This window comes from Hippocampus comes, unplaced genomic scaffold (genome assembly GCF_001891065.2).
Source record: "Hippocampus comes isolate QL1 unplaced genomic scaffold, H_comes_QL1_v1.1 scaffold130, whole genome shotgun sequence".
NCBI classification, from domain to species: domain Eukaryota; kingdom Metazoa; phylum Chordata; class Actinopteri; order Syngnathiformes; family Syngnathidae; genus Hippocampus; species Hippocampus comes.
The window spans coordinates 827,352-851,642 of NW_017842057.1; the positions used below are offsets into that span (position 1 = coordinate 827,352).

The window sequence follows — 24,291 nt, forward strand, 5'->3', positions numbered from 1 at the left end:
TCTGATTTGTTTGTGTCATTTGTTCCTTTGTTGTGTATTCGCAACCCCTCGCGCCCCACAGAATTTATTTTGTGATTTCCTCTCTTGATTTTTCTGTTAGGCGCATTACATTTTTGCTTTTCTGAGTGTCATTGAAGTCATCGTTGATTTACGTTTTCGGGGACGGTCACTTTCGAGCAGAAGGCGCCGAGACCGAGAAGGAGAGGGACGTGTCTGTACAGTAGTTGCTTGAGTTGTGTATACGTTTTAAAAAGAACCAACAGGACAGCTCATTTGTTTTCTGTCGTTTTACTCCGCTGCAGAAACTGCCGTGTGAATGCAAGTGGAGCTGCACCGACGCTGCGCCGGTGCCAATACGCTCAGGGGCTTTGTACGTGTGAATGCTCCACAAAATTTGCTCCGGTGTAAAATAGATCGCAACAAAATACATCGGTGCAGCGCCAGAGCAAATGTGTGCCGTGTGAACACCCCTATATACACATTTGAAACACTTGAAATGACATTTTCGGCTCAGGCACAGGAATTACACCGAACGTCACCAGTTTATGGCTATTATGGTCAAATCCGCAATGAATTGTAGGTAATATGCATTGGCTGAGGGACCATAGATGCGGACTCAGCTGAAGTGTGCAACAAAGGCGCAAAAGGGATTGGGGCAACAAAGCATTTTGGAGAATTGGGACACCCTTAACACTCATAGCCTCCACGGGAATGCGCAATTCAGGACACGAGGGTGGAAGTGTTGAAATTGAGATTGGGCCAATAACTCCAAATCTGAAATCATTCTCTTCAGCATGCCAAATTTCTCTCATAACATAAAATTTTTGCCATGGTACTTTTACATAATATCTCACACAGCCCAAAACGTGCTTTGAATTTCACCTTAACAACTCCCATCAACAATACAGTATTGTCCAATCATGCGCAATCCGCATTCGCACCCTGGCACAAATCATATCAGAAATTTTTTATCCAGTCCTTGAAAAATTCATCAATATTCTCCGCAGGCTACATGACTGTAATATACTTCTCTCTGAGTCAAAGAGACAGCCTCACATCACCTTAATTTTAATCATTGCTTTGGCCTTCAATTGGTTTTAGAATTGATTTTAAGATTTCACTGCGAACTTTTAAAGCATATATTATTCTGGCTCTCGGCCAAAGTCAATGAACTATGAACAATTTAAGAGCCAGCTTTGCAGCTTCAGATCCTCGGGTGCAGGCTTCTGGCTGTTCCAAAGTTTTGGTTTAAAGCTACCAGGCGATACTGCATTCTCCATCAGGGCAACTCAACTTTTGAATGACCTGCCCGAGGAGTTAAGATATAGTGTGCCAAATCAGTCACAGCTTTGAAAATCACTTCTTAAAACTCACTTCATGGAATGTGATTGGGATGTGGTCTCTCTCTCTCTCTCTCTCTCTCTCGCTCTCTCTCTCGCTCTCTCTCTCGCTCTCTCTCTCCTTGTGATTATTTTGTTTAATATATGCTTTCTGTTTCTGTCAAAGCATTTTGGAAACATGTTTTTAAAGGTACTGTGTAAAGTTATTTATGATTGTGATTATGTTATTCTGGCTCCATGTTTCTGTTGTCTCAGTCTGACTGGGGAATCACCGATGGAAAATGGAGAGACGATTTTCAAGAGCAGAGCCAGTCACCAATCCACTTTGGAAGAAGAGGAGGAAGAGGTGGTGAGCATGAGCTACAGAATTCACTCATTAATTTAGTTTTTTTTTTCTTCTTCTTCTATGATGCAGTTGTACCGTAACTATTTTTTTGTTATCATGAATGACGGATGTCAAGCTGAATCCAACATACTGTAGATTGACATACAGTGTGAAACAGTTTTGCACTCTATATTGATTTTAATAGTGATTGTTTTTGCATTTTTGGTTGCTTAATGATTGTAATTGTTTTGTTTTTCAGAGCTTGAAGGGACATCCGCCACCAGCTCCACTGTTAGGTGATAACAATGATGATGATGATGATGATAATGACGCTGACTGGCTGAGTTAAAATGCAGTAAAAACTCAAATTAAGCAGATCAAGGGTCTCTGATCTGACTCTGCTAATGATGTTAGTCTGATTTATAATAATATTGACTGTGGCAGACCCAGCACACTGGAAAGTTGACCAAAATATTAAGATCTGTTTTTAGCTTATAAAACAAACAAACAAACACAAAACATAAGATTCTGAACAACTTGATTCGTTTTTGTGGAATCTGTTTAAGATACTGTGGAAATACAAAGTGCATACGCATCCCAGTTCAAAAGCTGTTCAAATGTTTTTGTGATCCAAAAAAAGAGGAGGAGATTTTCAAAAATGATTCCCCCATTAATGTGACATAACGTGTACCTCTCCAAGAGGGTGAGGGAAAAAAAAAGAACAAATAATGCGGTTGTACAAGCATGCAAATCCTCTTATGGCCATGATGTGGTTATGTTCTCAACCGGACTATCACATTCATAGTCATGTTAAATGGAGGTCCTTAGACATGTGCCACCATTTAAAGTGCCTCCGATTCACCCCAAACATAGTTCAACGGTTCTAGTAGGCTTTTCCTGACATATTTTGCTGCCTAGCAGAAGTTAGGAGATTTTGTTGCCACCACTGACTCCTACTCTGAATTGTTCATAATTCCTTCCACCTTGTCTCAGATTCCAATTCCAGCGGAAGACAAACAGCCCCAAAGCATACTGCTACCACCACCATGCTTCACTGAAGCGATGTTTTTTTTGTTTTTTTTTCTTGGCAACGATCAGTTATGTTTGTGGCAAAAGCTTTTGGAATAATGGCCAAAGATCTGAACCTTGGTTTCATTGAACATGACACATTTTCCCCCACATGTGTTTGGGAGAATTGTTACGGCTATTGACACCAATGTTGAACATTGTAGCCATAATTCCAAACGGTGTGTTTGGTGGCACCAACAACTCTGATCATCACCAAAAGAACGCCATATCTGCAGTGAGGCATGATGGTGGCAGCAGGGCCTTAGACAGTCAAATTTATTTGGGGTGAATCAGAGGCACTCTCAATGGGAGCAGGTGTGTGCTACTTCCCAATTAACGTGGGTTTGATTGTGACTGGTTAATTCTGAACAATGCCACATCCCAAGAGGGTGTGCACAATTGTTCAACCTCATTATTTCAGTTATTTTTACACCCCGTCTGAAAAGTTCAGTATGCAATCATGAAAAAAAATGTTGAGTTGCATGGGCTATAGCTTACCTTTAATGGTGGAAAAGGTTTTGAGAGGATGCATCTAAATCTCCTTTTTTAAAGCACAAAAACCTGACATTTGAACAGTTGGATGTAGACTGTTTGTATCTACTTTTACTACAGCACAATAGGTTTTGGAGTCAGTGGTTTTCCTGTTGTCTAACATTTCAAAAAAATAGCATTGGTCATTTTTAACATTTACCATGAGAAAATGTTAAGAGTATACTTTTACACAATTTTGCTAACATGGATGGATGAATTCAACCTACTCAATAAAGATCTCAAACATTTGTTAAGTTTTAAATGTTTAATAAATTTACACATGGTTTACACGGGTTGCTTGTTTTGTAAACCTATCTTTGAGTTTTTCTTCTTAGCTGTATTATTTAATGATGTGTATTGCTTATTTGGTGGTATTTTTAACAAGCACTGAATAGTTTTTAAACATGTCAACTCAGTTTATCAATGTCAAATAAAACATTTTACTAATTTTAGTAAGATGATTCAAAAAGAAAAATAGAATCATCACATGGACACAAGATTTCGGAGTCCTTGCTTTAAGAGAAGAAATGTCACTCATAGACCCAAATATTTCACTTCATCGTTTTAACGTACAGTGCATCTCGAAAATATTTCCACTTTTGTTCATTCTACCGCTTTTTTCCAAAATGGAAAGTGGTGTCCTCAAAATTCTACACACACTTAATGACAACATGAAAAAACTGTCTTTTTTGTGCAAATGTATTCAAAATGAAAAACTAAGCGTTCACATGTAAATACTTTGCTGAGGCATGTTTGTCATTACTTTTCCTCCTGCACCCACATCCTGGGAAGTTGGCTACAGTCATGTGGATCTTAAAATACTGACGATAGAGCGATATGCAATTCAGCCACAAACACCATGTCACCAAGCTACATAGTATCTTACTTGTCTCCCTTTAAGTAAGTATACTGATTGATTGATTACAAGTTTGCAGACACCGGTAGTGTTAATTAGAGGACAGGCCTTGGTTGAACATGTCCCTTATGATCAAATTATTTTCACTCATTTGTTGCTCCAATTACAGTGTTTTGTCTGTCATGAGTTTTTTTTTAATAATTCTGCTGAATGTTTGATTGTCCTTGGTTATTATTGTTTCTTTTGTCAAATTCAACTAATTTCTGTGACCACTGCAGGGTTTTTATTTCATTAACACAGGGGTACCAACAATTTAGTTCATATGAGTGTACAAATCACTGAATCTGAGTGTGAGGACTTGTATATGGACTTGGTCGGCTTGATTTTTACACACAGTAATAAAAGAATAAAAGTTGCTCAAGACATTTGGGGTGGACCCCCCCCCCCCAAAAAAATAAAAAATAGGGCCACAACCACCTATGCAATGGAAAGAGCAGGCATGATTTTAGAATATGAGAGAAAGCCATATAACCCTGGTGAAAATCCACATAAACCCATGGGAGAAACTTGTGGTGTGCAATAATGCATATTTTGGTATTGATCCCTTACCAAGTAATACAGAGCCATTATCGCTGATAGTTTCAATATTTAAGGTTGATGCATCATCAAATTGCTAAATATCAGTTATTTTCATGGCCAGTAAGTGTTTTGGTGATATTTCCTTTTTTAATGATTTAATAGTTAAAAGTCAGGATACAATTTGGACATTAATTAATAAAATAGGAAATACTATACTACTTTTTCAATATACATTGCTAATGTATGAATTGTTTTTCATTAAAAGAAAAAATAAATAAATTTTTTCCATGTTCTCTTCAAAAACAACTACCGGTATATAAAAAATAGCCCCTTCATTACACTTCTTTTCTCTTTCTATATATATATTTTTAAATAAGTTGTTCAAGATTATCATCACTCATTGTTCAGGACCAGTTTACACGGCTAAGTTGCGGGTTAACTACAGAGAGTTAAGCTTACGGAGTCCTATTAAAGTGAGCGACAATGATGATTCCTGCTTCGCGTTCCCAAGGTGGCACAGTGACAGTCAATTACTTGTGTCGAAAAGATTGCCAACAATTGATGCACTATGAAGAAAACTGATTTTTAGCTCTTTATTTATTGACAAGACAGGTCAGAGAACCATATAATACAGTGGTGTTCAAACAACGCCCGTGAGCCATTTGTGGCCTGTGATCCACTTTTTAGCGGCCCGTGGTAAATACTAAAAATAAATTTTAACAATCTGCAATGCTATTTGAAATAAAATAAACTGGGGGGTGGGCAGTGTCAGAAGTGTAGCTGTGAAGGGACGTTAATAATGCAGATCACCACTACCTGTACTAATAAAGTCACAAAATATGCAAGTACAGAAATAAATTTACAGAAGAAATAGATATACTTAAGGAGGTAAAATGTGGACACTTCTGAGATTAGTACTATATCTTTCAGGGGATCCAATACAAAAAACATTTCCCCGTTCAGCGCACTTTGCTTTTTCTGGGGAAAAAATGTCGAAAGTATAATAAAGTGGAAGCAATTTCCAAGGCCTTAAAAAAAAAAAGCCACAGGTGGAGTGTGTGGGGTTTTTTGTTTTGTTTTTCAATGCGTGCCTCCAACGAGCTGCTCCTTATTTCTGTGTGGCGCATTGCTTGCGTTACGATGACGTACACAACAAAAGAGGAGAAACTATTGCATCAACTTGATGGCGCTAGTCTCCATCCAACATTGGTAATGCAGATGTTTTGATCGGCGACCTACCACTAGGAGAAACTCGCCATGAAAGGCCCCTGTGATTAAAAGGAGTAAGCATTTTTCTAAATCATCTTATGTTACACGATTTTTAGATTATATGCAGTTTTTGTGCCCATTTGTTTGTCAACATACAGTTACTGTTAGTGTGTATATGAATGGATGAGAGGGTGGTATCGACTTTGCGCACTTTGTAATTTGTTGCTTTATGAAGTTGATGTACTTGGATTAGATAGCGTGCAGACCTGCCACATGCTATATGGCGGAGAGACGCTGACGTATCGTGGCAATAGGCTAACACGCTTGATGCGGTGTCGTTGTGTACATGTCTATTGCCTGAGCTTCGGTGCAAATAATGCTGCATTGGAATAAAGTAAGAAATCGGAAACATCCCACTCTGATTGTCCCAGTTCGACCTCAAAGCGTTCGAGGTGAATGTAAACAACAAATATGACAGACTCCGATAAATTGTTTGTTGTTTTGGCTCATCACAACACATTTTCACCTTCAGCAATCGTTCTTCATAATTTCATTAATTTTAAAAGTAAAGGACTGTTTATGTTCTAAACAATTAATTCATTTCACCAAATAACTGAAGGGAGATCGCAGTCGGTACAAATCACGTTGTGTTACGTGATTTATTATTTCGAAAAACTAAATGAATGCAATAATAAAGCTTAATGTGTATTTATGATCTCGTAAATTGGATTTTGCCATTCACCGTCTGTCGACATGCTGTCGCAATTGTCGAGTGACGTCTCATTGGAGTCGGAGTCCGCAAAACTCGCACCTCCTCAGTTCCTAGTCGGAAGTCGGAAAGTTGCCTCCTCCGAATGCCGCATACGGCAGTCACTGGATAGTATAGTGATCCAGGTTTGATCCAGTTGAGTTGCCGTACCACAGCTACTGCAACTCTTGTAGGAAGGTACAACACGTAACCATTTATTTCCAAACGAGGTTGCGGACAGGGAAGCTACGGACGGGATCATACATTCAAATGTTGGTCCGATTTTCAGCAATATTGGCAACGATCTCAATCTAGCTGGACCCCTCAGTGTCTCCACAATGAGTGGCATGAGAACCATCGTGGGCACGACGGGCATGATTGCAGTGTTGGGGCTCGGCTATGGGATGTGGGCGCTCATTGCTCCGGGAGAAGAGAAGCGAAAAGAAATGCTCAAGGTGACTGCACGATGTCATGTATGCCATTTGGCGTACCGAGAAAAGCCGGAGGTTGTTCGTATTGATATTTGTTGTTTCGCGTCTAGGTTCCATGTCGCATACTACCGAGACTAAATGTTCAGTCAAGCCAACAGTCTGTGTATATCTAGCATCTGAAGGCTCGGATGTGTTTTTCTTTTAGTTTCAGATATCACGAGCGTATCGTCATAGTTCTAAACTGCAGTGCCACCTAGTGTTTTGGAATAACATTGACGTTTTATAACACGTTATCTGCATTTGTTTTTACAAGTAATAATAATTCTTTACACTATCAGAACATATTTTCACATTGTTTCGAATAGTTGTATTTTTTTTCTTCGAAATACCTAACATATAATAACTAACAAATACTGAATGTGACTTTGATCAAGTCTCAAGGTCAAGGTCATCTTTATTGTCAAATATGCTTTATGTATGACATGCAGCATAGATGAAATTTCTTCCTCTCAATCCTCAGTGCAAACATGCTGTGCATTAAACACACACAGCTAAGACAAGATAGCAGCTACGCTGTATAAAAAGACAATATGTAATCTGAACAGTATAAACAGTATAGACAATATAAACAACATAAACAATGGCTATTGTGGGTAAAGTGAGGTAGTGCATTGTGCAATACGCAGATGTCGGATGATGAGGGGAGGGTCATAGTCTATGACAGGAGGCAGGGGTCCCGCAGAGGCAGAGGGCGGGGAGTGCGGGCAGAGGAGGGAGGGAGTTGAGTCTCCTGACCGCCTGGTGGAAGAAACTGTTTTTGAGCCTGCTGGTTCCGGCACTGAGACTCCGCAATCTCCTTCTAATTTGGATACTGTCTCTTAAAAAGTAAGAAAGTCGAATTACTTGATCAGACACAGACTTCCAGGTTCACATCATGTTTGGTGAATATTTGAGGTTTGGGATATAGCCCCTCAAATTTTTTTTAAATCGTTAGTCTTCAATTTAATTTTTTCAACTATTTTTGTGTGTGCTCAATTGTTGGAACAGAAGTCTTTTATTATGTTTCTGTGTGACTGTTGCAGTGCACTAAGCAATGTTCATAAACACATACTTGGATTAATTTGGTGAGAAGACCACCACACCAGCGTCCTATCAATGACATCATAAATATTATTCTGAGTTGGCAAAACAGTTCCTATAAATATGTTTTAAAACTCTTCCTTGAAGTGTAGAAACAGATCATCAATTGAAGACATACTGACCAGGCCCATCCGTCAATTTTCCATACTGCTTGTCCTCATTAGGGTGGTGCGTGAACTGGAGACTCGTTTAAGAGCATTAGCAGTAGTCTTGAGCAAAGAATAAAATGTCCAAAAGATGAAAACGGTCAAAATATGTAATCCACTGTGTGATGCTAACGAATTTAAATAGTTCTTTCCATTTAGACAAAGGGGCGGGGGAGGGGGTGTAATGATTGAGGTCCACTTGGTAAGCATGTCTGTCTTACTGTCAAATAGTTCTGGGTTCAAATTATGGTTTGTGGTGTTTGGAGAGTCTCCTATTGTTCTTGTGTGTGTGTTTTTTCCCCTGTTATTCCGTTTTCCTTGCATATGTCCCATAGAAATAAAGGCATGTTTGGTTGATTGAAGACCTTAAATTGCTCATCAGTGTGACTAGTTTTGTCTCTTCCATTTACGTCTGAATGACTGCCTAAACAGGATGCGCGTAAGAACATAGTACAGATGAAATCTTGCAGGTTCATGTTCATGGTTAGATAAGTGATTGCATTTCTGATGACATCCAAATCTAATTTGTGAATGTAATATAATATATATTAGGATGCTTGCGAAGTGGCGAATGTTAAAAGTCAGTATTGTTCCTCTGAGTAGTTAGACTTTCTCCTTCTCCTCTCAGATTTGCAAATTTAAAATTAATTGAATTGAATACAACTTTATTGTCAAATGTGTTGTACGTATGTGTAACATACAGAATACGGTGAGTGTAAAGTTGTACAAGCACAAAAGTGACAGTATGCAAACATTTGGCCTGCCTCCTCACAGTGTGAAAGCTTTACATAAATACATAAATAAAGATGTGAACGTTTTAGTTTCATCCTTGCTCAGAGTTGCTCTGAGCTTGTTCTTGAATCATCTTAATGGAGACATGCTTTTTTTCAACAATTTAAAATACTTCCCATGTGTCATAGAAATAATACTAATTCTTTTTTCCCTGCGAATCACTGATTGTATTTTTGTGCCTACTGACCCCCAGAATCTGCCCGAGTCAAACCCAATGAGAATGGAAGAGACAAGGAAACGAAATGCTCTAGTAATGCAGACACTCAAGGAGGCTGCGGAAACCAATGAAAATCTTGCAAGAGGATTGGGAAGATCTGCAAAATAGGCGTGACCCATTTTGTGATCTGTTGTCATATTGCTGAACTCTGCAGCCAGAGAAAATAGACATTTGATTGTTATACCACTGTTAAGTATGGAGTATTTCACGAATACATTAAAACTATAAGAAAATGTGTGATCAGTTAATACATACACTGTGGTTCAAATTATGCATGTAGAATTTCAGTTAATTGAACGTGTCAGTTTTTGTTTTTCTGGGGAGCTTTTTGCATGCTATTCTCTTGTCTGTTTAGATCACTGAAATCAATCATCAGTTAGGTTTGATAATTTGGACCTCCACCACCATCTATTTTCAGTACTGCGAGTTCGGGCTGTGGGTAAGCGGGAGGCAGGCACGGGAGGCGGGGTACAACGTGGACCAGGGGAGGAGTCATCATTTCAGAAGTTGGGAGGACATACAGTATTGCCATTGCCCCCCCACCCCCCTTCAAAAAAAGAAAAAACTAAATATAAATTATTGACCTGTGACTACACTAAACCACTAAATACAAAATATTTATTGATTCATTTTTGTCTTCGCAACAGTCCAAGTCACTTGGCCTACAGCTACCCATTTGCTGTCTTGAAATGCCCCGTAGGCCCACAAGATCCGGTTCAGCTCGTTTCCTCTCTCCCACTGTCAAAAACTGTTCAGAAGATACCGCCAACAACAGGCACAAACAGCTCAACAATGAGAACATGGAACAAGGCCCAATTGGACTCCTTTACCAGCGAGTGACATTGCTGTTTGGTTTGGAGCTTGGAAGACACTCAAAAGGCACATGAAACACTCGACTGTGTATTTCATGTTAATCCATGGCTTTGAAAAAAGAAAGAAAGAAGGCAGGCTAACACAATAGTTTGTGACCTTTTCAGTGAACGTCCCGCCCATTTCGGTTTGAGGGGAGAGAATGACGAGATAAATTTACATCATACGCAGGGAACCAGAAAAACAAATAATGAAACAATTAAATACTTAAATACGCATTGAAACACAAAAAAAAAATGTTATATATATTGGAAAAATTATTGAATAAATCCCGCATTCCTGGTGAAGATGAGCAGACCAGAAAATGGATGGATGAAATCATAGCATTAATTCACGATCAATTTAAATTTATTTGTCGGAGTTTTGTCACTTATATCCCTCCATAGTTGTTTAAATACGAGACTCCTCCAACCAACCACCTGGGGAAATATGAATGCAAGTGGCAGGCTTCTTCGCATAAGACATAGATTAATGTGGTAGTTGTTGACACAAAATGGATATAAAGTATTTATTGAGCGGCATAATGTGATGTACCCACTTTAACGTGCGTTACAAAGTCCTGTAATGTACTCCAGCTCCATCAGTGGCGGTAACGAACCAGTAAGATAATTTACCCAGTACACGAGGAAGAACCATCGTTTGAAGAAGAAGAATTTGAAGGAGAAGAAGAATTTGAAGCGGAACCAACTTCGCTGGAGACGAAACATTGCACATAAGAACCAATCAGCTACGAAGTCACGTAAGCATTCCCTTCTTGAAAACCTACGTTAGATTATTATGTTTTTTCAACATTCCTGATTTCATATCTGGAAGTAAGTTAGATATATGGTTCGTATTTTATATTCATAGAAATTTGCGAGGTAGGGGTATGGCATCAATCGGGGCTAGGCCTGCACATGGTGGCGAATGCATGATTAGAAATTGACCCACAAGGTAAAATTATTTATAATGTTTTATATCGATAGAGTCATCATGGTTAATTCACTAAGTAGGTATATCTCCTCAGTGCTCTGTTTACAATATGGTGAGTGTGTTTTAAAAAAAAAATGCATTAATGAATGCACACACGGGAACGAAATAATATTCATGTGCGGCCGTTCAATTTTAATTTCACACCCATAACGCAAAACGTTGCCCAGCTATTTGGACCAAACCAACATTTCTTGCTTAGCTCGATAGACTGTCTTTCTAAAATGGTGGCAAATCAAAATGTAACTAAACATTTATTGGGAAACGTTGTTGGCACTGCCAGACCGGATTTCCTGGTGTTGTAGAAGAGAAGCTTGTCTTATCCAGACAATACTCTGTTATCATCAGTCACCGCTGAGGATGAAGGACAACTGCATGTGTAAAAATGAGTACAATAAAATGGCATACAGTGCGACAATTGAATAAAATACAGAGACTTGACAACAAAATTTAAATCATTTTTTCCCCCATCATAGACCAATGTCAGTGGAAAGAGTTGGAACAAAAGAACAAAACAGGATTTAAATGTTGTACATTAAGAAAGTTATGACATTCTAAAGTCAAAAATGTAGGAAACTTTCGCCATTGTCACAATGGAGTTGCCTGTGACTGCGTGCCTACGCGAAGCTGTTTCAGGACAAGAGCAAAGAGAAGCATTTTGAGTCGTGATAGGCATAGGGAACGACTATGTGCCATAAAAGCCATTTCTGCAGTGCGACCCCCATTTTCCTGTTTGTTTGGCTACCAGAGATTACCACACGATCGAAGGCTACTGGTAGCGTCCCTGTGTCTCCCCCATTCAAGGTTAGGCATTCCAGATTTTGGCATTGTATACATTGGATGTCGTCTGGATAGGTTGGTATAAATATTCCAGCTAGCTATTAACACTTTGGGCAGTCAAAAATGAGTTATCCCGTCGTACCTGTTTTAAATATGGAAATGCTGCATGAAAATTATCACATTAATAACGAGGCGACAGATTAGATTCCACTGTACATCATATCTAAAAATAGACATGGAACAGGCACTTTTTAAGAAGCCAAAGGACATTTTTCTGAGAGGAGTGCAAAAGATGAATCACAGGTTATTACTGTGCAAATTTTTATTTTCAGTTTCTCGAACATTTGAAGTGACGTACCACATACTCTTATGGGTATGAAAATAAATCTCATACTGAATCAATCTTGAAGCATATCAAAAACGAAACAAATCCAAATCATATTGAATTGCAATTGTAAGGAATCAAAATCGCATCGGGAGGTTCTTAACAAAACCCAGACCTTAGGTGGCTTTGTATCCCCCAAAAAGAGAAAACCTCATCTCTCATAATATCAGGTCATTCTTAAGTTAAGGCGCCACTCCATATGCACTATCTAATATGTGTAGTAATAGGTGGGAAACTATTTCCCTGGTCTGGAAAGTGAGAGAGTTTATTGGCTGAAAAAGCGTAGCAGGGTTACGGCTGAGTTTGTGTATTTTTATTTCTTTATTTTTTGTCTCAACGTGGTGCTTGAAGGATCATGTTGGCCTGAGCCAAACTCCAGGTATAAAGCGTGTAACCTTATCAAATGATAGTCTATAAGAACAATATGTTAAAGTCAGTGGAATCTGCAAGACGCGTGGTTCCCAATAGAATGCCAGGGAGCACGAGTTCATTTTGTTCAGGAATAGTTTATTACAATTGCATTTTCATTTTTAGGTTATCTACATTTGTCTTCCGGCATAATTTTCCATCAATTATATCTCCAAGGATTCTATTTTCATACAGTTTTTCTATTTCAATTGAATTTACCATGATTTTGACTTGATGTTTAGTTGGTCTAGTGCCAATAACAATTAACTTTCCTTTTGTTTTTGTTTTTTTTGGGGGGGGGGATAATTTGTGTAAGACCAATTTTTTAACATGTTCAATACACTTTCCACAGTAGTCAGAAGCTGTTTCAGAATTTCTCCAGAGCAGGAGTGTCATTGGCAAATAAGACACTTGTAAGTAGTTTTGAGACACAGCAAATATCATTTATATACAATATGAATAGCGGTATGACGTTCATCTTGTCTTCTTATTAGTTGAATTAGGTTTCAGGTTTCTTTTTTTTTCTTTTTTTTTTTTGTAAGTGAAGAGGAAAAACTCTTATTGGGCTGACAGTTTCGGCTGTCACTTCAGCCTTCATCGGAGATGTTACTGCTTCCTTGTGATGAGTCTTAAAAACAGCTGACCGGGTGTAGAAATCTTCAAAATAAGGCTCCTTGGTCAAGGCTGCGATTCAACCCCTTAACGCCATTGAAGCAGCGTGTCCCAGGTGTGTGGGAGCATGTAAGCCCCCCTCATCATTGTTGATGGTGCCATCTCTACGCCTCCTTATTTCGATTGCCTCCTTGATCGGTCTTTTGAATTAATTGGTTTCTGATTTGATGACTTTCTCTTTCTCCCAGTCCAAGATGTGATTATTTCTTCTGCAGTGGTCTGTTATGGCTGATTTCTTAGTTTCTTGTTCTGCTTTTTGTTTTTGTGTTCTGGTACAACGTCCTGATGTTTCTTTTTCACATTCTGTTTGATGTTCTTTTTTGCGGTTGCTGAATATTGGTCCAGTTTCTCCAATGTAAGTTTTGTTGCATGATTTTCATGGGATGTTTTCTCATGATGCGTTGAGTGGGTTCTGTAATTCTTCTGACATATGGAAGTGATATTTAGTTGTTGTTTTCACTGTTGGTTACTTGTTTGGGTTTCGTTTTTCTTGCTTTTTTTCTGGTGTTGGTTTTGTCTGGCTTGTTGTTTTCCTTTGCTGATGGCCCATTTGGGGTATTGTCAGATTGTAAGAGCGTGTTGTATGTAGTTTTCTTCTTTCTGTCTGTTCTGATGTTATTACGGCTGGACAGTGTTCTGACCACGGAGAGTTTGTGTGCTGTGGGATGTTCTGACGTCAAGAGGAGGTACTTGTCAGTATGTGTGGGTTTCCTGTATATTGTGATTTTTATGCTGCCGTGAAAGTGAAACTGATAGGATGCCTGGAATGCAGTCTACACGAAAACAAAAATATATAATAATAAGAAGATGCACATAGGCACACAAATCTTTTTTTCCTCTCCCTCCTCACATTTCTGCCTCCACTTGGGACCAGTCCGTGAGCTACTAACCGACTGCGATCGACACTTGGGCATGCCTCGTATAAAGTCTCAAACTCGGTGAACCAAAAACCTGCCTCTGTTCATCCTCCATGATGACCAAATCATGTTTTTCTTCAAGACTTAGTCTGTGGTGTATGAAACTTGGAATGAAGCCAAAGTTGAATCACTCTTTGTCTGACTTCTCGACTACGTTGATAATTTTTATGCAAGAGAATCTGTTTTAACTCTCTTTGCTTTTGTTGAATTAAAGTTGTTGTTAATGTAATGCACCTTAATTGTCGTCTAAGTCCCGTTTACATGTATTCACGAAAGATGCATGCTAGCTGAAGGTTCAAGCATCAGTCTTAAATTTTGAATATTCATCCCTTTCTCGACAGAATGCCAAAACCAAAGGAACTGCTCTCCTCCACATCTGGAAGCGACTCTGATAGTGATGTTGAAACAAAGGTTTGTTTTTTTGAGTTACACTTGCCATTTGGGAATGTTTGGTGGCAGTTTCTTGTCAATATAATCCCCTGTATACCCTAAAAATAATTCCCCAATGTATGTATGTACAGTAAGTATTCTCTAGTACGGAATCATATGTGCACTGTCCAATCCTTCCTTATAACAGAATTTTTTGTGGGAACCGACTACGGTGCATATCCTTTATGAACATGCAAGTATGTGAACAAAATGCATGTGTAACAACATAAGCAATGAAATGCAAAAAATATCTGCTCCAAACACAGTTTATAACACAAAAGCTGCAGTATACTGTACAGCTATATGAACAAAATATAGTATAACAAACTTAGGACTATTTGCTCTAAAATGAGACGAGTAACAGACCTGGTGGCTTTTCTTTCCACTCACTCACTGTCTCTAACTCGACCTCCCCTCGATCGCCACCCAAGACAGCGTTGCTCAGCTGATGTCATGCAATGAACTTTTAAAGCCAACCACAGAACTCTTTTAAGTCCTCGATGCCCATATTTGGCGCGATGGAACTCTCCTTCTCTCTAATTAGCATGATAACAGGTAAACCATTCCAGGAAACGTTCATTTACCCGACTGTCCGTCAGCCACAAGCAATTTACTCTGAGCAGCAATTCGGATGCATTCCACTCTATCTTCCACAAATCTAGCTTTCTACACAAATAGATATTGAGGTGCCTCTTGGCCAATGGGAGGACAGGATGATGCTCGGTAGTAGCCAATGGCAGAGCATGTTGCGTTCAAGAAACTTGGAGCTGTGAACGAAATAAAAAAATCGTTCACTATTCCAGTAAAACGCAAGCTAATAGAGTTACTTACATGTCGCCATTTAGTAGAATAAATAGCGGTGCGAACAGAGTAATTCCGTAGTATCGAGCGGGACTTGCTTGTGTTTGCGCCGCTGCGGGCTTCCGTATGGCTTCCGGGTTCCGGGTACTGGAACTTCTGTTGTTATGTATCGATCGGTAATATAATATCATAGTCAGAATTTTAATGCATAGGTTTTTAGTCCTGCTGAAGGATTTTCCGTTTGAAAGAAGTCCGTAGATGGGAATATTTACTGTATATTAAAGTATGACCATTTGAGAACACATTACTTTTTTAGGCGAAGAGAAAGAAGTCAAGTGCACCAGAGAAACCGGCTAAGAAGCCAAAGACAGGAGAGAGTGTTAAACCTGGCGGGTCTTCCAAAGGCAGCAGTAACACTGGCGACAACATGTTCCAAGTAAGTGCATTCAGCAGCTGCAGACATTGCATCCACAAAGGATACAAAAAGTACAGAGGGGACCAAAAAATTAGTTTGCTCATAAAACCCTTTTTTAGCCATGATGATTTCTGTTGGATGAATGGCAAGAGTTGGAAACACTCGTACAATGGAAGAACATTTGATTTTTCTGTCTGACACTACACAATGCCCGGCATATAAGAGAGAAATTTCTGTTTACTCAAATTTATTTCAAGAAAATAATACACAGTCAACAATTACAGTGATGAGCTGTGAACATACAGTACTTCCTTAATTCTGCCACTACATAAGATGTGGTTGTATGTGTTGTGTTAAGATTTGTTGATGTGCTTTTTTGGAAGAGTCGTTTTTATTTCTATTTTCTATTTATTTTATTGTTGTACATTCCAATGCAAATGTTCAATGTGTGGGACTTAGAGACACTGTGTCTTTTTAGTGTATTAAAAAAAAGATTGTTGATTTATTTATTTGTTTTAACTTTGCAGCCTAAATGGTTGCCAGTCATTAATTTGAGCAGAAGTGTTCCATCCAAAGCCTTGACTAACTCCACTCCAACAAAGTGTCATTGCACAAACAACGTCGATCAATAAAATTATTCGATTTTCTCTCTTTCAAAGAATGTTTCATGACCGCTCCTTCGTGTTTTCAGCCTGATTAGACTGTGGATTGTTCAAGGTGCTATAAACCTGAGTATAAGTCAAAACTCAAGTCGACAGCTTTTTATTTATTTTTATTTTTTTAACAGATTGGAAGGATGAGATATGTCTCCGTCCGGGACTTCAAAGGTAAAGTTCTGATCGACATCAGAGAGTACTGGATGAATCCAGACGGTGATATAAAGCCTGGGAAGAAAGGTAAACCCATGAGAGCATACTTGCCATTAAATTGTCTTGTCTGGTTCAGTACGACACTTTTCTGCTTCATTGATATCAAAACGTCTGGCTGCCGCTGCTCACCTACACTGTGGTTTTATTGTTCTTGTTCCTGATTGTAAAGTGTCCTTGGGTGTTTTGAAAGGCGCTCATAAATAAAATGTATTATTATTGTTATTATTATTATTATTATAAAGCTGTGACATGGAAAAGGCTTAGGATGAGGCCCAACTGACAAGGTTATTAGTGAGCACAAAATTGAGTAGCAAACACATCAGTTTTATTTCAAACCTGCAATTTCAACATTGACCTCAAATGATTTCAAGACTCAACCTTGACTTCTTACCCTGTTACTTGTTAATTTACTTGTTGTTGATTTACTCCACCGATACAAAATTTTGGAGGATTGTCATGGCAGATGGATAGAATTTTCAGTAGGACAGCCGAAATAGCCGATGGCTGCAGCCCTAAATGTGAGTGGGCAGCTGTGAATGATGGCAATCAATAGAAGGTAGAATACAACCTCAACACAGCAGTGTCTGGGAACTCAAGCAAGCTGATGTTTTTGGTTTGTTTGTTTTTTTAAATTTCCTGGAGAAGTTATACTTTGGAAAGCTTGATGATTGTGACCGATATCTTGTGTAAATGATGCTGTGGCACCTTCATTGTCCTCACAAGATTAGTACATGAATTATAGCTACAATGCCTGGAATTCATCTCTGCAAACATCCACCCATTATCTGAAACGCTTATCCTTATCCTGCTGGAGACTTCACACGAGGGTGGGCGATAGAAATCACCTTTGATATTATCGCAAGCTTTAAAAACCATGTGCAATTTTACATAGTCCAGCATTCATACTGTCTTGAATAGAGAACAGTGAAACAGGTGCATGGATAGCAAAGTTCGCCAAGTCAGTGGACAGGGTTCAGTCACATGACTCATTGTCAAGCAAAACACAACATGGTTTCACATGGAGGAAATATGCCACGCCGTTCTATGGAATGATTTAATAGCAAGACGTGGGCGCACGTCCCGAGCCAGTCAATGGTTTGGGTTGACAAAAACACGTCAGTCAAAATACTCTTTTTGGAAGCAGTGCTGAAAAACCGTCATGGCGAAGGGCAGTGAGGGATACGTAAAGCTTGGCGACTCCAAGCACGACTGCCGTGAAGCCAAAATAAGCAGGCTGCACTACACACTCAGAAAACCCTCACCGAGTCATTTACCAAACGCATAAGCGATATGACACAGCAAGTAAATCCCATTCAATATCTGTGATGTGGTCTGCAAAGGGTTAGAGGGGTAGACTCCTACGCAAAAAAACTGAGTGCTCTAGTAAAGTTGTGTAAAAACATGGCACATGAATGGTGTTGGTCAGACTTTGTGTCCAAAGTACCCAATTGGGACCATGTTGAATCCTCACTGCTCAGATTCAGACAAAACGAAGCAAACCTAACACAAGATACTTCACAATGCAGATGCTTTACGACTCAAAACCTACAGCAGAAGCTTTCTTAACACTTAAAATTACGTCCCAAGTAAACCCCAAACCTGCCAACCTTTCTCCAACGAAATTAGATACACTGCCCTCCATAATTATTGGAACACCTGGTTAAGATGTGTTCTTCTCAGAGACCCCATCCCAAAAAAAAAAAAAAATGCATGTTAGATAAACGGAACACTCTAAATCAGTGTTTTTCAATCTTTTCGAGCCAAGGCACATTTCTTTCATTGAAAAAATCCCACGGCACACCACTACCTGAAAATGTGAAAAAAGCTTCTTTTAACAATTGTTATATTGTTACTATAAGTGTTTTCTTAACATTGAAAATTAACGCTATATTGTAACACATTGAATAGGAATCAAATCAACATCAATCCAATATTTGGTGCATTCGTTTTAATGGCAAGTAAAATATAGTCAATTAGAACTTTAACTTGCTCAGGTTCGGATTTTTTTCTGTGTGACAGCCGGTTCTTCTTCTCCCGGTCGTTTGCGCTCTCCCGCAATATTGTACCAATCCCTTTTCCCATCTTGAGTCTTTATATAATTCAAAGGACTTTTGTTCTGAATGTGTCACTTGAGGTAGTCCAGCTTCCATTTTGTCCGTATTTTTCCATCGGAAAATTTGCTTCCAGCTTAAGCTTTGCGGCATGTTTTGCAGAGCAGATCTTTCTCACTCGAAAAAGAAAATATCTCACCCAGTTTCACTGCTTGTTCTTCTATTTGCACATACTGTGACAGCCGTTTCAACTTAAAAGACCCACAGTTCATTCTTATTTTGGTTTGGAGAGTCGACATATGTTCACTGCCCGGTCCTTTCACCATGATAAAGGATTAGCATTAGCGTCACTTATCGCCGCCGCACTGTTATTGTTATGGAGCAGAGAAGAGGCGCAAGTACTGTCAATGCTGTGATTGGCTGCATAGCGTCATTGCATCTTATCGTGTGATTGGCTGGACAGCTGTCACTCACTGAATTACACAGCAAATTGATACAGAAAAACAAGTTATATATCTGATTCATTTGCAGTGCGATCACTGCGCTGGATAGGTTTTCTTGTGGGCTGAGAGTGTGCGACCAGTGCGCAGTTGCTCAGCTTAGAGGGCACATTGGTGCCGTTGTATCCCCAGTAAACGGAAATCTCAATGAAAGATCCCTTTTATTGTATTGCCTCGCGTCGGAAACTTCGCTTGTCTCAAAGCAGAAGGCAATTTCCTAGCTGTTGCTGCTCCCTACTGGTATGGAAGAGTACTACATGATTATTCTTCCAGGCGATCGACCACATTACATTACACATATTGTATAATTTCCCACGGCACACCTGACAATATCTCGCGCCACGGTTTGAAAAACACTGCTCTAAATTGTCTCTAGATGTGATTGTGAATGTGTGTCTTTGTGTGCCATGCGATTGGCTGGCAACCAGTTCAGGGTGTCCCCTGCCTACTGCCTGAAGACAACTGGAATAGGCTCCAGTACACCCGTGGCCCTCGTGGGGATAAGCAGATTAGAAATTGGATGGAAGATGGGAGAATACAGAAAGAGGGACCTTCGAACAGTCCTCTTTTTGCAATCGCTCTCCATCATCCAGCAACATGAGTCCTCTCCTCTGCGCCCTCAATAGCTCACTTCACAGGTTTTCAATGGGGTTGAGGTCTGGGGATTGAGATGGCCGTGGGAGGAGCTTGATTCTGTGTCTGGTCTCTACAATTTTCAGTATGAGAGTATGCTTCTGCAATTACATGTAATATAGGCAACGTTCTTGTGGAAGTTAGTTTTTTGTGTGTTTATTTTAAATCATACTGGCATCACATATTTAAATAGTTTTTTTGCTCTCTCTCTCTCTCTCTCTCTCTCTCTCTCTCTCTCTCTCTCTCAAATCTTACAGGCATCTCCCTGAATCCAGAGCAGTGGAACCAACTGAAGGACCAGATTTCAGAAATCGATGACGCCATTAAGAGTATATAAGCAATCCTTGGAACCTTTGAAAATGTTGGCTAATTCATTTTGTAAAAAGCCTGCTATTCTTTTGTAACTGACTTTGATAAAATATTTCATTTGTCACAGTTTAGTGTTAGTGCTGTGGCATTGTTTGTTTTTTATGTTGTTGTTTTTTTCCATGCTGAGCTTATAGAGCTGTGTACCTTTTGAACTGTGTAGTAGTGATGATGACGGTAAATGGCAGTTACTCATCATAGTGTGGCACATTACAGTTCGTAGTAAAACTAAGACAGGTGATTGGAATTCAAGTTTTGCTAATATGTGAATTTATGTTCATAGTATGACTGTCACAGGAAGCAAAACTTTTTAACTACTCTTTAAATTAAGAGTGATGATTGATACTGTATATATCTGATGATTGAGCTCATCGGGTCAAATCCCTCCAAGCTATTAAATTGAAAACAAAATTTAGAGAATTTTTCATTGGTGAATTTGAATGAACATATAGTGTCAGGCCATAAATGACAGTGCACTACTACCCATTATCATTTGGACAGCCATATCTAAAGTACATTACATCTTGAGGTGATAAGAATGAGAAACCAGATTGCCCGGAAAGAACCTATTCCCACACATGTATTCCTGTCACCGTAAGGTATTGAACACATACAAATTCAGAACCTTCTTGCTGGAAGGCAGAGCTTCTCTGCTGTAGCAAATACAGCATTATAGAGATACACAAGCCGATGAGTCCATGTCAGATATAAACAGGGAAAAAAAAGACATTTGTGTTTGTAAGGTTAGTTCTGTGTTGTTGTTCTGTGTCTTCAGAATAAATATACAATTGGAAGGCCTCTTGATTACCATTTTAAACTGTGACATGTTTGCAAGGAACAGCCCGATGTGACGAGGAGCGAGACTGAATGGGGGTGAGCGTTGTCATCTTAGAGAGGAAAGCGTTTGGTCCCAGACTGGAGTGCTGTCACGATTCGGACAAGCCGAATTAAGTTTGGAATCCCAAAAAGTGTAGACACCAACAAGGTCTCCGTAGCAAAAATGTTTTAATATACAAAAAAGTATAAAGTAGTAACATAAAACGCTGGTCCAAACGGACCAGGGAGTACAAAAAACAATTCACGAAAAGCGCTTGCACAAAAGGCAAGGGGTGAAAACAAGAACCGAGAAATATAAAACGAAAAACAAATGTATCAACATACACGCAAGCAAAAGCCGAATCAAAAAATAAAAACCATACTTACAATATCAATAGTACCGAGAATTCTAAGCGAAACAACGACAAGATCGACAGCAAAAGGGTCTATGAGCAAGGAAGCAGCAAAGCATAAACAATACTCCGACACAGGTGAACTGAAGCAGAGTCCTTAAATACATAGTCCCCTAATGACTGGAATGGCAGCAGGTGTGCACAGAAGACCGCACATGCCACCTGCTGGTCAGACCAGAAACCGAACCGTGACAACATGACTTTGACTTTATATCCTGGCGGACCACCCGGCTTCGAAGGGTGCGCAGCATGGAAAGTACGGAGCAGGGACGGATCCAACATCCAGGAGCGGGGGACCCACTGCCGTAGCCCTCCCAGTCGACCAAATACTGGAACCCCTCACCCCTGCGCCGAGAGTCCAAAATTTCCCGCACCGTGTACACCAGGTCCCCATCGATAATCCGCGGAGGAGGAGGCGAGGTGGGGGGAGGAGCCAGGGGACTAGTAGCCACCGGTTTGAGCAGGGAAACGTGGAAAACGGGGTGAACCTTCATGGTGGGCGGCAAGCGGAGCTTGACGGAGACGGGGCTGACGACCGACTCCACTGCGAACGGTCCCGTGAAGCGAGGACCCAACTTGCCCGAGGTGCCAGCCAGCCGCAAATCCCTCGTCGACAGCCACACCTCCTGGCCCACCTGGTAGGCTGGTGCCGGGCGACGACGACGATCTGCAATAGTCCGGTTCCTGGAGGCGGTGCGAGACAACGCTGCCCTGGTCTCCCTCCACATGCGATGAGCCCGCCGAAGATGAAGCTGCACAGACGGTACCTCCACCTGCCCTTCCTCAGAAGGAAAAAGCGGTGGCTGATAGCCATAGGCAGCCATAAAAGGAGATTGACCCGTGGCAGACGAGACGAGGGTGTTATGGGCGTATTCCACCCAAGGCAGGTGAACAGACCATGATGAGGGACGGTGAAGACACACGCACCGCAGAGCCGCCTCCAGGTCCTGGTTCATGCGTTCAGTCTGTCCATTGGACTGCGGATGGTAACCCGACGACAGACTGGCTGTGGCTCCCATGGCACGACAGAACCACTTCCACACTCTCGAAACAAATTGGGGACCCCGGTCAGACACAATGTCCACCGGGATCCCATGGAGACGGAAGACATGGCTGATGAGGAGGTCCGCGGTCTCCAGGGCAGAGGGCAACTTGGACAACGGAACAAAGTGAGCGGACTTTGAGAAGCGGTCCACAATGGCGAGTATGACAGTCTTTCCTTGGGAAGGAGGAAGGCCAGTGACAAAGTCCATGGATATGTGGGACCAGGGTCGAGGTGGAACTGGTAGGGGTTGAAGTAACCCCGCCGGAGGCTGGTGAGAAGCCTTACTGCAGGCGCAGGTGGAGCAGCCCTTGACAAAATCCCGAAGATCCTTCCGCAGCTCCTGCCACCAAAACCGCTGAGAGATGAGCTGAAAGGTCCGGTTCACCCCAGGATGGCAAGCCACCTTAGACGAGTGCCCCCACTGCAACACCTCCGAGCGGCGCAGAGGTGGGGGTACAAAAAGCTTCCCTGCGGGACAGCCAGCCGGGACTTGGGTACTGTCTTGGGCCTCCTGGATCCTCCGCTCTATCTCCCACCTCAGTGCCCCCAAGATGCAGTGGTCAGGGAGGATGCTCCGAGGTTCGCTGCTCCTCTCCGGGGAAGGCCTCTCCCTCCCCCGGGAGCCAATGTCGCCATTCTTGCAGAGCCAAAACGACTGCTAGAAGTTCACGGTTTCCCACGTCGTAGTTGGCTTCGGCTGGACTGAGACGACGAGAGAAGAAGGCGCAAGGGTGGAGTCTTTGGTCGACTGGGTATCGCTGCGACAATACTGCCCCCACTCCTGTATCCGAAGCGTCTACCTCTACAACAAAAGGATGATCTGAGTTCGGATGTTGCAAAACCGGAGGGTTAGTGAAGGCCTTCTTTAATTCCGAAAACGCATTGTCGGCGTCTGAGTCCCACTTAAAGGGAACCTTAACTGAGGTTAACCGGGTTAAAGGAAGGGCCCTCTGGCTGTAATTTCTGATGAACCGGCAATAGAAGTTAGCGAAACCCAAGAAACGTTGCAGCTGTTTTCTAGTGGTGGGTGTAGGCCACTGTACTACTGCCTTAATCTTGGCGAAGTCAGCTCTCAGCTGACCCTTTTCTATAACGAAACCGAGGAAAGAAATAGACTCGACATGAAACTCGCACTTCTCGGCTTTGACGAATAGTCGGTTCTCTAAGAGACACTGCAGGACGAGTCTGACGTGGTGTTGGTGCTCTTGAAGTGTCCGAGAAAAAAATCAATATGTTGTCGAAGTAAACAAAACAAAACACGTTCAGAAAATCTCTTAACACGTCATTAATGAGACTCTGGAACACGGCGGGTGCGTTAGTTAGTCCAAAAGGCATGACCAAATACTCAAAATGCCCCAAAGGGGTCTTGAATGCTGTCTTCCATTCGTCCCCCTCCCGAATGCGGATCAGATGGTAAGCACTGCGTAGATCTAGTTTGGAAAAGATAGTGGCAGATTGGAGGGGGGCGAACGCCGAATCTAACAACGGAAGTGGATATTATTTTTTGATGGTGATCTCATTGAGCCCCCGATAGTCGACACAAGGTCGTAACGATTTGTCTTTCTTCTCA

At 40.9% G+C, this 24,291-nt stretch overlaps 3 protein-coding genes across 8 annotated transcripts in view; all 3 read left to right on the plus strand.

The window, feature by feature from the left end:
- The window catches only part of fkbp15b (FKBP prolyl isomerase family member 15b), a 30,962-nt gene extending 28,589 nt beyond the window's left edge, over window positions 1-2,373 (plus strand). For all 4 annotated transcript variants that reach the window (XM_019860956.1, XM_019860955.1, XM_019860957.1 and 1 more), the window contains 2 exons: window positions 1,596-1,689; window positions 1,925-2,373. In XM_019860956.1, coding sequence (XP_019716515.1) covers window positions 1,596-1,689; window positions 1,925-2,014 — 184 coding nt within the window. In that variant the 3' untranslated portion in view covers window positions 2,015-2,373. The remainder of the gene's footprint in view (window positions 1-1,595; window positions 1,690-1,924) is intronic.
- Window positions 2,374-6,715: 4,342 nt separating this feature from the next.
- Window positions 6,716-9,653, plus strand: uqcc3 (ubiquinol-cytochrome c reductase complex assembly factor 3). 2 transcript variants are annotated; one of them, XM_019860966.1, is made up of 3 exons: window positions 6,716-6,854; window positions 6,946-7,111; window positions 9,359-9,653. In XM_019860966.1, the coding sequence occupies exons 2-3, from the start codon at window positions 6,995-6,997 to the stop codon at window positions 9,488-9,490; spliced, it is 249 nt and encodes an 82-aa protein (XP_019716525.1). In that variant the 5' UTR covers window positions 6,716-6,854; window positions 6,946-6,994; the 3' UTR covers window positions 9,491-9,653. The 2 variants fall into 2 exon arrangements, with proteins under 2 accessions (XP_019716525.1, XP_019716526.1); XM_019860967.1 differs by having other exon boundaries at window positions 6,716-6,846.
- Window positions 9,654-10,862: 1,209 nt separating this feature from the next.
- Window positions 10,863-21,246, plus strand: LOC109510573 (SUB1 regulator of transcription). 2 transcript variants are annotated; one of them, XM_019860965.1, is made up of 6 exons: window positions 10,892-10,991; window positions 13,147-13,207; window positions 14,725-14,794; window positions 15,930-16,049; window positions 16,816-16,924; window positions 20,339-21,246. In XM_019860965.1, the coding sequence occupies exons 3-6, from the start codon at window positions 14,726-14,728 to the stop codon at window positions 20,416-20,418; spliced, it is 378 nt and encodes a 125-aa protein (XP_019716524.1). In that variant the 5' UTR covers window positions 10,892-10,991; window positions 13,147-13,207; window position 14,725; the 3' UTR covers window positions 20,419-21,246. The 2 variants fall into 2 exon arrangements, with proteins under 2 accessions (XP_019716522.1, XP_019716524.1); XM_019860963.1 differs by lacking the exon at window positions 13,147-13,207 and having other exon boundaries at window positions 10,863-10,991.
- Window positions 21,247-24,291: the final 3,045 nt, after the last annotated feature.